This window comes from Phyllobates terribilis, unplaced genomic scaffold (assembly GCF_046119375.1).
Source record: "Phyllobates terribilis strain yellow unplaced genomic scaffold, ASM4611937v1 Scaffold_1__5_contigs__length_1240528914, whole genome shotgun sequence".
Classification (NCBI taxonomy): domain Eukaryota; kingdom Metazoa; phylum Chordata; class Amphibia; order Anura; family Dendrobatidae; genus Phyllobates; species Phyllobates terribilis.
This window is the reverse complement of record NW_027362761.1, coordinates 30,460,440-30,478,025: the sequence shown is the minus strand read 5'-3', so window position 1 is coordinate 30,478,025 and position 17,586 is coordinate 30,460,440. Positions and strand designations below refer to the sequence as shown.

Sequence of the window (17,586 nt, the reverse complement as noted above, 5' to 3'; positions counted from 1 at the left end):
CAAGCAAATGGAGCAGTAAAAATTGTGTATTATATTGCTTTTCACCAAAATAATAAGGATTAAAAGCAAAAAGATTATTAGCCCTGATATCTAGGGCTATGGATATGAGTAACAGCAGCAGAAACAACGTGCAGTGGACTCTATTCTGTTGTATACGCTCTCCATAAACTCTGCCTGCCTAACTCCTGCTATCACCAGGATTGATATGCATCAGAATTAGTCCTTAGAAGGACTGTTAGTTTGGAATACTTCACTAGAATAAATGCCAATTCTCTCCCTTGTAAAAATTAATTCATCGCACACTCATAGGAAGTTTTGCTTTTTAGTGCCAATTTATTTATACAAATGAAATGTAGGAAAAATAACAGTGGTGAAGGCGACAATAGGTAGACGTTTCGGCCACACTGGCCTTATTCATTAAGTCGCTATTGTATCAAGTTTATTTTAGTAGGAAGGCACCATAGAATGTAGAGAGAAGTTCCAGTCAGAAGCTTAACAAAAGACAGGGGTTCATCAGCCTGTGGAGAGCTGCAGTTCCTGTATCAGGGGTGTCTCTAGATGGGGAGTCCCATAAATGGTAGAAGTGGAGGGTACAGGCAGCGTTCCCAGGTTAGGCTGTTCAATTCTCTCCCTTGCTCAGCTGCAGCTCTCCCTACTCTGCCTGTCTGGTGGGTAGATTGTGACGATCATAGGGTCCTGGGTCTTATATAGACCCCGATGACACTATGAGGCCAGCCAATCACTGTAATGCCACAACCAACATGGCTGCCGCATTACAGTGACTGGCAGGCAATCCCCGCATGTTAATTCGCTGTTTAAACACCCGCCCGAGCATTCCAAAAATACTTGCCGAGCACCGAGCATTTCGAGCAGTGAGATGCTCGGGCAAGTATCTAATAGTGGCGAGCATGACTGCTCATCACTAGTATTTATATATGTGCATATACTGTACTATATTCAGTTGAAAGATGTTACCGGTATGTCCTGAGACTGAAGTAGAAGTGTCCTTACTGGGTTGAGTCCCGAATAATGAGACGAACGCTGACTATAACCTTCTTAGAGAATGCCGATCTCTGCAACGCAGGGCTTGTCTAAGTCCTTTGAGATAGAGCCTTAAGTGGCCTATCCCAAGATGCTGTGTCCTTGGTTTTACTCCCTGAGTCGGTTCATGTCAAGCCGAACAACACATCCCAGAGTCACCAAAAACAGATTCAGGGTCGCACCGCTTCACTCAGTCCTTTAACTCCCCTAGCAACAGTCACCAACTGCCAAACCCCCGCACTGCAACTTCTGCCTCCCCGCTGCAGTCTACTGGCCAGATCATATATTACATCACAAATCTCCAGCAATACAGTAAACTGTGATTAACCCTCACAATTAAGCTCGGGTCGGGACAGCTGCGGCCAGTCCGTGCATTGCGGTCCAATCTCGCTCTGATTTATACAGCTATCTGACTCTGCTCTAAAAGGGAGAGGGGCACAAAGTCTCGGTGCAATCTGTGGGGAGGTTTCAGCTGTCATTATACCGGTAAAGGGGGCTGGGAGTGTCACTACTATATGTGTCTGTGGGGGGACATCGGACGGGGCTCACAAAGCAATAAAGGTTGGGGCGCACTGCTCTAAGCAACGGCCAGATGTTATCTGTACCGTCAATCCATAGGGAGATATTAAATGCACACATACACTGCATTTTGGGGTCAGAGATCTTATTTCCAATGCAGCGCGCTCTTGGTGTGACTATTTTGATGTGTTTTTCAGAGGTTTCGCTATCAATCTTAAAAACTGCAAGCAAAATGAATAAGGGCTTGTTCACACACTGAGTTTTTGCTGCAAGTTTTTTTAAGGGTAAAAAACGCAGTTTTATGGCACCAGCAGAGTGAATGATTGTTCAAAAACCTCTCGCCTGAAAATCCTTGCGGTTATTTTTTAAAAGTCACAAAAAGCATGTGCGACTTCTCCATGTACAGTATATGGTCGGCCTGGTCCAGCACTCCTAGTGTTGGCTCGCAGTCCGGTGGGTACCGTATACCCCCCCAGCTATGGTGCTATGCCCGCGGTGTGATTCCTCACACTGGACACCACTTGTCGCAGGTAATCGCCTCGTACGAGTGAGCGCAGCACAACACAACGCACTGTCAGGGTTAACTAAGCGGGCGTGTCCGCTTAGCGCATCACGTAGTGGGCGTGTCATGGAGTCACGGTGGGCGTGGTTGTCTCAATCAGTCTGGTCCCGGAGCTCCGACCGGAGCGGCCACGGGAGGATGCTGCCCGGCCGGAGAAACGTGTATGTGCTGCTGGACGTGCTCTGCGTGTGCGTGGGTGAGTAGCGTGGGGTCTGTGGCACGGTGTTGAGTGTTTGGGAACTTGTCCTGCTTCCACGTATCACCTGGTTACCTCTGCGGTCCCCGGGGAGCGCTGCCTGCAGTGTGCTTCTTCCTGGGCCCCTCCAGGCTGTGGCTATAGAGGGTGACAGCTTTGTGCACTGCTCCATGGTATAGGGCGGCATCACAGCTGCGATAGTTCCCATCCAGCCTCTGATTACATAGGGGGATGGGGCTATCAGCAAGGTGCAAACCTCATTAGTGTGCTGCGGGGTGGGCTCACTATCTGTGTGCGTAACCTTTTCACTGCCGGAGCAGAGCGAGGGTTGTGTGTGCGCTGCTATTATCCTAGCGGCAGACAACAGCGAGCACTAGCTCCCACTGCCTGCAGTTGTATTAAGAGGCCTTGTGGGGAGAAGTTCCTGTTCTGTAGGTTCAGGTAACAAGTGGGTGGATTGGTTCCTCTGACAACCACGCTGGTCACAGCCATGTTTTCCTGGAGCACAAACCTCTTCTGGCGGAGTATTGTATGGGGGAGGGGAGTGGGGTACAAGGGTGTGAGAGAACCCTGCCACTGACCCCAGTGTCCATGACCCTGCAAACAGCAGGCCCGGAGTCGTGTGGTTCATCACCTGCGTCCTCACCTTAGTTGTCTGAAATGTTCTGCAGTTATTTCTGGACTTGTTCTATATTGGATCACGTGTGACAAATACATGGACATCAACAAACCATGAACGGAAAGGTGACAGGCCTGCCCCGGAGACCTTGTATACACATAATGATCATATAATATTACAGATCCACATGGTAATTCTGCGGGGTCATACGGTACATCACCCCGACGTATTCTACCCAAAAGAAAGTATGGCGCCTCACACAGCATGGTTGCTATAGGTGCCCCTAGTTAAAGGGATTTATCCTAAGCCACTCAGTTCTGTATTGGGACTCAGAAGTGAGCAGTGCCAAAACATTCTCAGTAAACAGGAACCATGTACCTACCCCCATCAATAGAATAGGACACTTATTTTTCTCCTGTGTTTCAATATTTTGGGTGCAAGAATTGGACATGGGGTCCTCATTCTGACCCACTTTTTGATTGTAGAAGGAAAAGTGTCCAGAATGTTTTCCACATCACATGCACTTATGTACCACCACCTGCAAGTTTGTTTTGGGTGCAAAGGTAATAATTGAGGTTTTAAAGGTAGACATGTTTTAGACCCATTCTGCATGCTCCCTTTTCTTTTTTTTTTTTTTTTTTTTCTTTTTTTTTTTTTTTAAATCTTTTTGAGAATGCTGGAGATGCTTGAAGCAAAAGAACAGAGTCAAGTTGAGAAACCTGATCTACAAGATTGTGGAGAGCTCACCCAGGTGTGTCAAGTCACTGCTGTGTACAGAGTCCCCCCCCCCCACAGGTGCATGTATGTAATGGACGAGGGGTTCTGTCCACAATCAGGACTGACTTCAGGATGTCAGTCAGGTTTGGCCATTAGCAGATTGGTAATTTCTGTTTCATAGAAGGCCTGGGCGCTATGACTATGTCCAGCCAGGCTTGATTCTAGTGCCACATTGCGCCTTATATATTCACCTATTAGGAATATAGTATGACTATCATGTGCCCCTATAGGCTAATGTTAGGAGCGACATTGAGGGTGCTGAATTCAGAAATCCCATTACTTTTGCTGAATTGGTTCTTGTTTTTGAGAATTCATCCATGAAAATAATGCATGCCCCTAATGCAACTTGTGTGTGATAACAGATGCAATAGCTTTTGGTCTTTTAGTCTGTATTTTGACTCTTTAACAGTGTCATAGGTAATGAAATGTCCAATATAATTATTTTGTATTTCAGTTTGTAGGCTTACAATGCTATAAAAGCGACTTTTTGAAGCCAGAATTCTACTGTAATTCTTAAATATATCGAACTGGAGCCAATCTGGCAAAACCGAAGCCCTATTCTTAATCTTCACCATAAACTTAATATAAAACTGTTCAGACATCGTTGGCACCAAAATCACTGTATACCAGTGTTACCAGAAGTAATATCGCTGTGGGATCCTGGCCTAATGGGCTTTGCTTGTATGTCATTGAAGTGTAGCATAGTTCTCTTTGGCACATAGAGGGGATCCTGGGTGAGTGACTACTCTCTGATGTCCGTTTGGCCAAATGGAGGCTCAGTTTACAAGTCACCTCTTTAGGGTCGGCCCAGTTTAATGTCGTCATGTTTACCAGGTTGTACGGATTTTCCTATCGTCTTCCGGGTTGACCTTCGAGCAGGTGCAGCATTTATGATTAGAAGGTATTTGAGGTGAGTGCATGGTGGCATAACATGCCCTCTACAGGCAGAAGGTAGTAAACACATGGCTTAATGTTAGCCGTTGTAAGGATGTGATTCCTTTTACATTTCTTTTCATTTAGTAAAGGGAAAGCACACAGCCATTAGTCATGTTACTGGTCGTATTTTCCCCACTGGTGTCTCAGAAATGAGAAGTGTCATTTGCTTGTTTTTAGGTACTGGGCCTGCATTGTGCTCCTGATCTGCATTTCTCTATTCTTTAGCTGCTTCAGGCCATGTAAACAATGCTGCTGTCTGTATCCAAGAGAAATGCCCTCTTCTGAGCATGGGTGATGGGGACAGGTTGTGTATTGCTTCACCCTATGGGTCTAGTCACACATTGGTGACTTCTCTTTATTCCCTGCTGTTGCAGTGTGCATCTTGTGCTGTTAAGGAGTGCATTCACACTTTGCAGTTTTCTTTTGGCTTGTGCACCAGGAGATTTCCAGTCTTATTCGTCAACCATATTCAGTCACCTTATCACCTAAGGTGTCCTTTTTACCCTATGTCCTGGTATACATTGCTAAGCCTGTCATAAATTGGCAAACATGGCCAATTGTGTTTGACATACTGATTACTCTCTGACAGTGATTTGAGCCAGTGCAACAGAAATCTCACCCTTGTCCAGCTGTCCACCTTGGACACAATGGGCTCCACACGGCAGTGAAGTGCACAGGTATTGGTATAGGTTTATTCTACTTTTGGCTTATTGCTAGACAGTTTTGTTTCCCGCACTGCTCCCTTTGTCTGCCTGTGTTGGCATCCATTTGTAATGGAAGCTGCAATCCTCTGTCGGATCAGTCTTGGAATAGATATAACTGGTGCCCAGAAGACCTCATTGACCTATAATCTTCATTCATGGCTTCATCATTGTAGCGAAAAGAGAGGCTGTTATTTCCATCAAATTTCCAAACCTGCCAATGGAGTCTCCAAGTGGAGCATCGGACAACATGTGAAGGACGCATTATATACAATAAGGCCTTATTTAGATGTCCTTTTTCTCATATGTGTTCTATCTGTGTTTTTCTTGGATAGAGTATGTACCCATTATAATCTATGGTGCTTTCACATGTCTGTTTTTTTGCAGACCTTGTTACGGAGATAAATGACCCATTCAAGTCTGTGGGATTGTGAAAATGACAGATGGCATCAGTGTACGATCTATGTGATGTCTGTGATTAACATTGTAATGGATAGGCGAGGGTTTGCAATATATATTTTCTTATGTAAAAATCAATGATTATAAAAACGGACATGGACAAAACACTGGTGACCCCATTGGTGCACAACGGTCCATGTCTTTTACCTGTGAGAAAAAGCACGGAAAGCTGAATGAGGCCAGGATCGAGACATTGACCCAATGCTGTACAGTTTGTGTCCTGAAAAACACGGCGACTGATCATTAAAGGTATTGTCCACTAACAGACACCCTGTTCTTAGCTACAATATCTATAATAAAACCCCATATACTGGTACTTGCCTTCCGGCATAAAGGCTGCTGTGGTTACTGACTGCCGGTAGACGCGGCACTGTCATTGGAATGGTGCAGGTCTGGGAGTTAAGTATGTATGTTTTATGCTGTGGTGGACAGTTTCTGTTAAGAAAGGGGTGTCTAGTTGTGGACAAAGTCTTTAATCTATTTATCTCCTAATAATGGATCTACTCCTATCAACGTTAAAAAAAGCCCTTAACTCTCTGGTAATGCCAGGCTTAAAGCTGCACTTGTAATTGACTTGAACACTTATCCTGCCTCATGATTGCCAGTGCAACAAGATCATTGTGCACGTAACCATGTTTTCAAAGCAGGTTTGTCCTGTAGTTGTATGATTGCAAACCACATGTAATGGGCTGCAGTAGTCACTACCATCAGTATAATGGATTTTGTTCCAAAAATCACCCTCATTTTATAATACTGTCTTGTAGGCCAGATTCACACATCTTTGTGATGTGGTCCAAGCATGAACCACAATTCACGGACTGGTCATGGGTCTCCTGATCCGAACTTGACATGCCTCCAGGCTGGTCTGTGAATCATTGACGTGTGAATGCGGCCTTAGTCAAATATCACTTACCCTTACCAATTGTTCGGTTATATGGACTTGTGTAGACTTTTAACTTCCTGTAGCATTACCATTACATTGTAACTTTCCATTCTACAAAGTAGCCTCAAATTCACATCCAGTTTTGGCTGTATGGCTTGAGGCCTAGACAAATATCAAGAGCCATGTAGCCAATGAATCTATAACTTTTCTGCTGAGGTTAGCCTCTAGGGTTTGTTGTATTTTGTTTTAAAAAAATGTATACAGTACAGACCAAAAGTTTGGACACGCCTTCTCATTTAAAGATTTTTCTAGATTTTCATGACTATGGAAATTGTACATTCACACTGAAGGCATCAAAACTATGAATTAACATGTGGAATTATATACTTAGTTTCAGTTGTTTCACACTTTATTATGTCTTATATTCTAGGTTCTTCAAAGTAGCCACCTTTTGCTTTGATGACTGCTTTGCACACTCTTGGCATTCTCTTGATGAGCTTCAAGAGGTAGTCACCGGAAATGGTTTTCACTTCACAGGTGTGCCCTGTCAGGTTTAATAAGTGGGATTTCTTGCCTTATAAATGGGGTTGGGACCATCAGTTGTGTTGTGCACAAGTCTGGTGGATGCACAGCTGATAGTCCTACTGAATAGACTGTTAGCTGCTTTTTTCTTGCCATAATACAAATTCTAAGTAAAGAAAAATGAGTGGCCATCATTACTTTAAGAAATAAAGGTCAGTCAGTGCGAAAAGTTGGGAAAACTTTGAAAGTGTCCCCAAGTGCAATTGCAAAAACCATCAAGCCTTACAAAGAAACTGGCTCACATGAGGACCACCCCAGGAAAGGAAGACCAACAGTCACCTCTGCTTCTGAGGATAAGTTTATCCGAGTCACCAGCCTCAGAAATCGCAGGTTAACAGCAGCTCAGATTAGAGACCAGGTCAATGCCACACACAGTTCTAGCAGCAGACACATCTCTACAACAACTGTTAAGAGGAGACTTTGTGCAGCAGGCCTTTATGGTAAAATAGCTGTTTGGGCTAAAGAACACAAGGAATGGACATTAGACCATTGGAAATCTGTGCTTTGGTCTGATGAGTCCAAATTTGAGATCTTTGGTTCCAACCACCGTGTCTTTGTGCGACGCAGAAAAGGTGAACGAATGGACTCTACATTCGTGGTTCCCATTGTGAAGCATGGAGGAGGAGGTGTGATGGTGTGGGGGTGCTTTGCTGGTGACACTGTTGGGGATTTATTCAAAATTGAGGGCATACTTGCAGCGGCATGCTATTCCATCCGGTTTGCGTTTAGTTGCACCATCATTTATTTTTCAACAGGACAATGACCCCAAACACACCTCCAGGCTGTGTAAGGGCTATTTGACCAAGTAGGAGAGTGATGGGGTGCTACGCCAGATGACCTGGCCTCCACAGTCACCAGACCTGAACCCAATCAAGATGGTTTGGGGTGAACTGGACCGCAGCGTGAAGGCAAAAGGGTCAACAAGTGCTAAGCATCTCTGGGAACTCCTTCAAGATTGTTGGAAGATAATTTCCGGTGACTACCTCTTGAAGCTCATCAAGAGAATGCCAAGAGTGTGCAAAGCAGTCATCAAAGCAAAAACCTAGAATATAAGACATATTTTCAGTTGTTTCACACTTTTTTGTTAAGTATATAATTCCACATGTGTTAATTCATAGTTTTGATGCCTTCAGTGTGAATGTACAATTTCCATAGTCAAGAAAATACAGAAAAATCTTTAAATGAGAAGGTGTCCAAACTTTTGGTCTGTACTGTATATTCACTTATCCCAGCCATAAAATATTCTTGGTTTGCTTTAGGGCTCATTCAGAAGTCAGTTTTTTACATATGCATTCTATCCTTGCGTTTTTTGTGTGAACCGAGTGGACTGTCCAAAAACAGAGACATGTCCTATGTTTGATCCACGTCACAGATAAAACTCTCCAAAGCAAGTCTATAGGTCAATGAAAAAAATCGGAAATCATTTTGATGGCGTCCGTGTGCTGTCTGTTTTTCACTGACTTAACAGGAGAAGCTTGGGAAACCTCCATTATTTAATGCTTCCAAGAAATGCTGATGAAACGCTGATGGTAAAAGCTGACACACTGACCAAACTGATGAAATGCTGATCAAAAAACACTGACGTCTGAACGAGGCCTTAGAGGTTCACACTGTTCAATTGCCTTTCCACACATGCTGCATTATATTGTCTACATGTAGCCATTGTTTTTTACTTGATGGTTATAACAGAAGCCATCGTTGAATGGAATGAAATTCCTAAGCTCCATTTACCTAATATAGCACTATTGTTTTCCTAATAACTTCCCTTTAGGAAGAGATTGGTTTCCAGCCCACAGGAAAAGGCCTCCTAGGTGGACCTGACAACCAGGAATAGTTGGAATATTCTCCTTAATGTCAGTAGTGGGTCTGAGCATTGTTGCGTCTGTTGTGGTCTCATGAGGACCATCTGCTGGGTGTATCCTTCAGCCTAGACATACAGACATACAGTGCCTTTCTGGAAGGTCTGTTTTCCGTTTAATCTGTACCTTCCCATCAGTTTTTCCTAGAGGATTACTAATCTATTCTTTAAGATTCTTTTCTCTTATCCGCTTACAAGGCGGTTAATGACGTGGTGTTACATAGAATGTGCAATTTTTGGTCTACGTATATTCTCACTTAGTTTTTTTTTATATGCTGTTTATGTTAAAGGGGCCATCAGATTTAATCAAAATAAAGGTTAATGCCTTTTTAATGGTTAATATCTCCTGAGTGAGTTTGCTCACCAAGATATAGCTGTACTAATCATTACTGATTGGGGTATAACCCTGTTATACAGAAAGGACCCCAGGGCTGTCCTATGATAATGGATGTTGGGCTATACGGTACTTGGCATGGTGTTTCTTAGGATATACCTATGCTTATCATTTATCTGGCTCAACTTATGAATCCTCTTAGCAAAGCCCCCTTTTCTAGACACTTTTCAGAACAGTCTAGTAAGGCATTAAATGTGTCCAGTACACCTAAATCTAACGGGAATGTTCCCATCTAGAGGGATCTTAAAGCACAAAATATTAGACACCAAGGATCATGCAGTTACCATTTTCATTGACTGTAAGAATTTTGACTTATATGGGTATTCCCATCTCCAAGATCCTACCCCAATATGTAGTAGCTGTAATATTAGCAAATACCTCCAGTTAGAAATGTAGTATAGTTCTTCTGATTCGTTATGTCTCTTTCCTCATGTCCAGACATTGCAGGACCTTGGGTATCCATGGTTATAGATTGGTGGTTGCAACCATGGATACCGAAGATGCCTGCACATGAGGAAAGAGGCCTAGCGAATCAGAAGACCTACACTACATTTCTAACTGGAGGTATTTGCTGACATTATTCTGACACCTACTACATGTTGGGATAGGATCTTGTAGATGGAAATCCCCCTTTTAAACAGTAAAGTGTCTGCGACAATAGACCTAAATTGCTGGTCTAGGGCTAGGCCATATTGGGAGACCTTTTTTTTTTTTTCCCTAGTATTCTATAGGGTGTGAGGCTATGTGCCCACGTTGCGGAAAATTTGCGCTTCATTTCCGCATGTCCTTTCCCAGAAAAACGCATGTGGAATTTCGCAAGCGTTTTTCCCGCGTTTTCGACATGCGGAATTGCCTTGCGTTTTTTATTGCATTGAAAAGGCAATTCCGCATGCGGAAACTCAAAATTGACATGCTGCGGATTTTTGTGCGCATCAAAAACGCTGCGGAAAAATCGCAGCATGGGCATAGAACTTGCAGATTCTCATTGGGGACCATGGGGTGCGGATTACCAAGCGTTTTACAAGCGTTTCCGCTGCGGAAATTCCGCATCAAATACGCTTGTAAAACGCTACGTGGCCACATACCCTTACCAACTGGTGTGCAGGACTAGAGTTGCATGTGTTTAGTAAATTGGGTAAGAATGTTTTAATTAACCACTAATTAGTGGTCAGTTACTTGCTGACAATTAATATTCTCTGGCCAAAATTAGCAAAGCTCAGCAAGGGGGTAAAAGCCTCCCTTATGAGTGTAAGGCTACAGTCAGATGGCTGTATAAATTGGATTGAGATTGGACTGGACTGCATAGACTAGCCAGCAGTTCTCTCGACATCAAGCGTGACAGCTTCATATATTTCTATGCAGCTGTCACGCTCGGGTTGGGAGAATCATGGTCTGTATTGGGTATAAGTAAGATCATGCACAGCGGAAAAAATCATTAACGAAAAGTTAGGCTATGTATCCACGATTAGGAACCAGTAGCACTTGGACGCAGCTTATTTTCGCTGCTTTCTAATGCTGCACTTGTTTTGTCAGTACATGCGGATCCACAGCATGTAATGACATTTCAATCGGTCAAAATCTGCAAAGGAGACTTGTCTCCGCTACAGAAATTGACATGCTGCTGCTTCTAAACCCGCACCATGGGTGAGTTCACGCAGCTTCTAAAACAAGCACAGTGGGCATGGGATTTCTATCAATCCCATCCACTGTGCTTGTACTGTAGAACGCAGCGTTTTGGACACAGCGCAGGTGAGCTGCATCCAAAACACTGCTATTCCTGATCTTGGTCACGTACCCTTATATATCTATACCAAAACCTACATTAAATCTTTTCATATGTTGATACAGATCACCAAAAAGTCCCCATGGAGTGGGCACCGCCTGTAATATTGATGGAGTGCTAACTATAATACGCACAGAATATATACACTGCTCAAAAAAATAAAGGGAACACTTAAACAACAGAATATAACTCCAAGTAAATAAAACTTCTGTGAAACCAAACTGTCCACTTAGGAAGCAACACTGATTGACAATCAATTTCACATGCTGTTGTACAAATGGAATAGGCAATAGATGGAATTTATTGACAATTATCAAGACACCCTCAATAAAGGAGTGGTTCTGCAGGTGGGGACTCCAGACCACATCTCAGTACCAATGTTTTCTGGCTGATGTTTTGGTCACTTTTGAATGTTGGTTGTGCTTTCACACTCGTGGTAGAATGACACAGACTCTACAACCCACAGAAGTTGCTCAGGTAGTGCAGCTCATCCAGGATGGCACATCAATGTGAGCTGTGGTAAGAAGGTTTGCTGTGTCTGTCAGCGTAGTGTCCAGAGGCTGGAGGCACTACCAGGAGACAGGCCAGTGCACCAGGAGATGTGGCGGGGGCTGTAGGAGGGCAACAACCCAGCAGCAGGACCGCTACCTCCGCCTTTGTGCAAGGAGGAACAGGAGGAGCACTGCCAGAGCCCTGCAAAATGACCTCCAGTGGGCCACAAATGTGCATGTGTCTGCATAAACGGTTAGAAACCGACACCATGAGGGTGGTATGAGGGCCCGACGTCCACAGATGGGGGTTGTGCTCACAACCCAACACCGTGCAGGACGCTTGGCATTTGCCACAGGACACCAGGATTGGCAAAGTCGCCACTGGCGCCCTGTGCTCTTCACAGATGAAAGCAGGTTCACACTGAGCACATGTGACAGACGTGACAGTCTGGAGACACCGTGGAGAGCGATCTGCTGCCTGCAACGTCCTTCAGCATGACCGGTTTGGCAGTGGGTCAGTAATGGTGTAGGGTGGCATTTCTATGGAGGGCCGCACAGCCCTCCATGTGCTCGCCAGAGGTAGCCTGACTGCCATTAGGTACCGAGATGAGATCCTCAGACCCCTTGTGAGACCATATGCTGGTGCGGTTGAACCTGGGTTCCTCCTAATGCAGGACAATGCCAGACTTCATGTGGCTGGAGTGTGTCAGCAATTCCAGCAAGATGAAGGCATTGAAGCTATGAACTGGCCCGCCCGTTCCCCAGATCTGAATCCGATTGAGCACATCTGGGACATCATGTCTCGCTCCATCCACCAACGTCACATTGCACCACAGACTGTCCAGGAGTTTGCGGATGCTTTAGTCCAGGTCTGGGAGGAGATCCCACAGGAGACCATCTGCAACCTCATCAGGAGCATGCCCAGGTGTTGTAGGGAGGTCATACAGGCACGTGGAGGCCACACACAATACTGAGCCTCATTTTGACTTGTTTTAAGGACATTACATCAAAGTTGGATCAGCCTGTAGTGTGTTTGTCCACTTTAATTTTGGGGGTGACTCCAAATCCAGGCCTCCATTGGTTAATAAATTGATTTCAATCCCTTCACTGGCTCCCCATTGCCCAGAGAATCCAGTTCAAAACCCTAACCACGGTTTACAAAGCCATCCACAACCTGTCTCCCCCATACATCTGTGACCTAGTCTCCCGGTACTTACCTGCACGCAACCTCCAATCCTCACAAGATCTCCTTCTCTCCTCCCCTCTTATCTCCTCTTCCCACAATCGCATACAAGATTTCTCCCGTGCATCGCCTCTACTCTGGAACTCTGTACCTCAACACATCAGACTCTCGCCTACCATGGAAGCCTTCAAAAGAAACCTGAAGACCTACCTCTTCCGACAAGCCTACAACCTGCAGTAACCACCGCTCCACCACATTACTGCATGACCTCCTCTACCCTCACCTACTGTATCCTCACCCATCCCTTGTAGACTGTGAGCCCTCGCGAGCAGGGTCCTCGCCCCTCCTGTACCAGTCGCTGACTTGTTTTGTTAAGATTATGTAAATGTTTTTGCTATGTATATCCCTATCACATGTAAAGCGCCATGAAATAAATGGCGCTATAATAATAATAATAATAATTTCCATTGATGATTTTTGAGTGATTTTGTTGTCTGCACATTCAACTTTGTACAGAACAACGTATTCAATGAGAATATTTCACTCATTCAGATCTAGGATGTGTTATTTGAGTGTTCCCTTTATTTTTTTGAGCAGTGTATGTATATATATATTATTATTCCAAAAAAACAAGGGAGGACACATACAAAAAATCAAGTTACTCTTCCTAAATTTTATCTGAGTCTTTATTGTAAAGCAAACTCAAAAGCATAGACAAGACAAATGAAAACATATAAAAATGCTCACCTTCCACCCAAACTTGTTTCCTAGGCCAAATCTGTCACTGCGATAACCAAAACCATACAAAATATGTAAGCAGTGCCATGCGCATAGTTAACCGGGTGAATTTGCTCCTAGAGAGACACTAATGAGGTGGCTTCCTTTTGTGACGATACGTGTTGGATTCTCATTCCCACAAGCTCTTTCTGTAGGAGCCGATTCACCCAGATGACTAAGTACATGGCACTTACATCTTTTTATATTCTTTTGATAGTACATACATAATGCAGTATCTGTAGCTTTATGTTGCACCTTTTCATTATTGATCACTATTTGACATCACTCCCAGTAGTGTCTATTTAAATCTATTCCAGATATTGATTATATCTAGATGGCTCTATTGGTTATCAGTGCCGTTGATATGGGTTGTATCCCAGTGCAAGATTTTTGCCTAAAAAATGGGTTTTTGTGTGCACATCTTTAAATGCTTTCAATTATTTTGTCTTGACTTTTGTTTCTTTCTGTGCAATGAAAATTCATATTAAAATTTGGAAAGTGGAACCATCTTGTGTATGGTGTCTTTCCTAGTTTGTGAATTGTGTGGAAACAATTTAGACTTTTGCATTGAGATGCTGCATGTGCACAGATTTTGAAAACCCCCATTTGCATTGCATACTAATTTGTAATATAGTTATTATATATACACAATATAATTTATAACTTTTTTTTATAGCTTTAGACACTCCTAATGTAAATAAATGTTAAAAATAAATGGCAAAGGTGGTGTCTTAGTATGGCAGATCATCATACGCCCAGGTATAAATAGTTGCACGATTACCGGTAATTGCTGATTTAGTAAGATGTCTGTGTGGTGTGACCCAGAAAATGACAGTGAAAACAAAACTTACACATGTTTAATAGCAACATCATACTGCATATATTCGTAATACGTATATCACAGGATCTCAACCCCCTTGTTAAAGGCCACATCATATTTTAAGCTTTGCTACTATGGATGATGCGAGAAACTGCTCTGAGTGAAGGTGAAAAACATAATTTGTAAAGATTTTCCACAGATTATATTGCGGTTACATGTCATTTCATGCGGACCCCAAATGTTAGAGTACGTTTTAAGCATTTTTTTTTCTATTTTGCAGGTACCTGACATGCCTGCTGGTTGGTGGCGGTACGGGTACTTAGACCCCCACCGATTGCCCAAATAACCGCAGAAGATGTGCATCTAGTGAGGAGGAGTGCACAATTCCTGCCTGAAAACATACCCAGATCAGACTATGGATACAGTAGATAATCACGGGTCCTTAGACCCCCACTGATAGCCCAAATAACTGCAGAAGATGTGCACTCCTGCCTCCCTAGATGCACAATTCCTGCCTGAGCACATACCCAAATCAGAGTAGGAAGATAGTAGATGGTCATAGGCTTTCAGTTGTATCAGTTCACTCTGTGCTCGCACTCATGTTGGAATTGTGCACTTCTGCCTCCCTGGCTGCTCACATCTCTGCCATCTTTTGAGCAATCGGTGGGCGTCTCGATACCCCGAGCTCCACCGAACTGCAAGCATGAAATATGTCTGCAAAATATAAGGAGAAAAATTCTTAGTGTAGTTGCTCTTTAACTCTGCTTGGCATTATTGCACATTGTTGACTAGGTTTAGGCTACGGCCCCACTATCAGTATTTGGTCAGTATTTTTTCTCTGGAGTGGGTGATAAATGCAGAATTGGTGACTTGTTTCTATTCTACCTTTTCTCTGATTGTTCCTCACCTGGTTTTGGCTCCCACTCCTGAGAAAAAATACTGACCGAATACTTAGTGGGGCCATGGGCCATATACTGACAGTTGTATACATGTTCATACAACCATATGACTGCTAATTGTGTGACCTGTAGAATTCACAAAAACTGGAACCTGAGCCTATAAGAAAACTGGAAAGCGTTTTGCTATTAAAAAAAAATACACAAAAACCTCACTGAGGTCTCTGTGTAATGTAATGTAGGACAGGTCCTCCAGAGTAAGATGCGCTATGTGCCACAATGAGTATCACAGCCTGCATCATGTAATCGACTGGCAAGTGCATATTTGAAATCCATTCATTATATTGCTGAGCACCGCTGATTTTTATAAAAAATGTCCTGGTGATTTTAGTGCAGTTCAAGTGCGGGACTAGTATCCTAATAAGAGAAAGTTAGTTGTATCAATCATTTTCTTCTTAACTGAATAAAATAATGTATATGAAAATGGGTGTTATAAACTGGACAATCTCTTTAAAGCTGAAGAACTCTATGGATCCATTTCACGTTGTATTGTCTAGTCTGGGGTGTTGATTTTTAATTGTAGTTCCATAGAAACCTGTTATTAATGGATGACATTTGTGATAAAAATTGCATTGCTTTTCTAAAAGAAATGGAAAGTTGCTGAAAGATAAGGGAGCCCAGCCAGAACATTGTATTGGGAGATATTGCTTTCCTCACACCATCATCGGGTTAGTGTAATGACAGCTTTCATGGCCATTCTTGCCCATTTAAAAATACTGCAATGCTAAAGGTCAACGGGTCCATCAAGGTTTCCTGGTATCTCTGTGAAACCAAATCTAGCATAATAAATGGAAGCCATAATGCTAGGATGAAGAGAGCCTTCTGATATGATTTTCATACTTCCATCTAAGACTAGCACGCCAGTGATGAATTTCACATTTGCTTAAATGAAACTACTTTCAACAAACGTTGCATACATCAGTAGGACATGTGAATATAAAAACTTTGTCATGGAAGCAGAATTTTCTGACAAGATATTGCTCCCCCTCTCCTGCCTCCAGAAATTCCCGTCAATTTTCAAAAAAGCAAAAAAAAAAAACGTCTCAAATCGGTTTTGCAGGACAGGTTTCCAGCACAGTGAGGTGTTGGGTTATACAGCCTATTTAAACTTTATGGAGATGTGGCGGCTGGGGGTCCTTGGATTCAGAATGTTGTCCTCCATGTTTCTTCTGTCTCTGTGGGAGACAACGGCTAGTCTACCTCCTTCTAGCTGATGGTCACTGGTGAATTAAAAGTAGGAGCCTGCAGAGAGCAAAACTGTGATCTCACCTAGTCACACAGGACAGTTTATTCTGGAAAGTTACTTGAAAGTACGGCTACCCTTTAACTAATTTGCTGGCGCCCATCATGCTTGAGCTCCAGCACATCTGGCACATGTACACACATAGCAAAGGGCACCATGTTGTTAGTTGGAGTTCCATATCCTTCACAGGCTGATTCCTGTAGGCTTGAATAAACAGAAGGTATTCCATTGCTGTTGACTGATGAGCGCTCACAATGCAGATTGGTCTTCATTGTCTATTCTTTGTAGTTTACCTACTGCAAATAATCGGATATTGGCTGCATTGTGTGCCATGTGATCTTTTTGCTGAGCCATGGATTTGGCAGTGCTATTATTTTCTGACATCTGATAACTGTATAGGCTTTATGCAACTTGTGTGTTTTTACTGAATGCATTCTTCTAATTGATAACAGATACACATGTGCCTGTGTCCAGTATCATTGCCTCCTAATTAATTCCTTGTGTCCTACATATCCTTTAACTGTTCATTAGTAAGGCAGAATTGAGCCTTCTAAAACTAGTTAAGGTGGCTTTACACTTATGCCAGCTATCCCTCCGACACTCTCAACACTTGAATGCTCAGCTCTGTTGCAAATGCATGTGTTCTCAATGGGGAGAGTGACGACGACGCGATGGTGGGGTTTACATGGACAGCTTTCTAGCTAGAACAGTCACTGCTAATAGAAATAACAAGTCTTTCAGCGATCGTTTGAGTTCGGACTCCATGCATGTTGCATATTGTCACTAGCACAAAGTAAATTATCTGT

The 17,586-nt window shown here is 43.2% G+C and overlaps 1 protein-coding gene across 1 annotated transcript in view; it reads left to right on the top strand.

The window, feature by feature from the left end:
• Nucleotides 1–2,175: 2,175 nt before the first annotated feature.
• The window catches only part of PLPP2 (phospholipid phosphatase 2), a 30,965-nt gene continuing 15,554 nt past the window's right edge, over nucleotides 2,176–17,586 (top strand). The window contains exon 1 of the mRNA XM_073660649.1: nucleotides 2,176–2,318. Within this exon, the coding sequence (XP_073516750.1) occupies nucleotides 2,189–2,318 (130 nt within the window). The 5' untranslated portion in view covers nucleotides 2,176–2,188. The remainder of the gene's footprint in view (nucleotides 2,319–17,586) is intronic.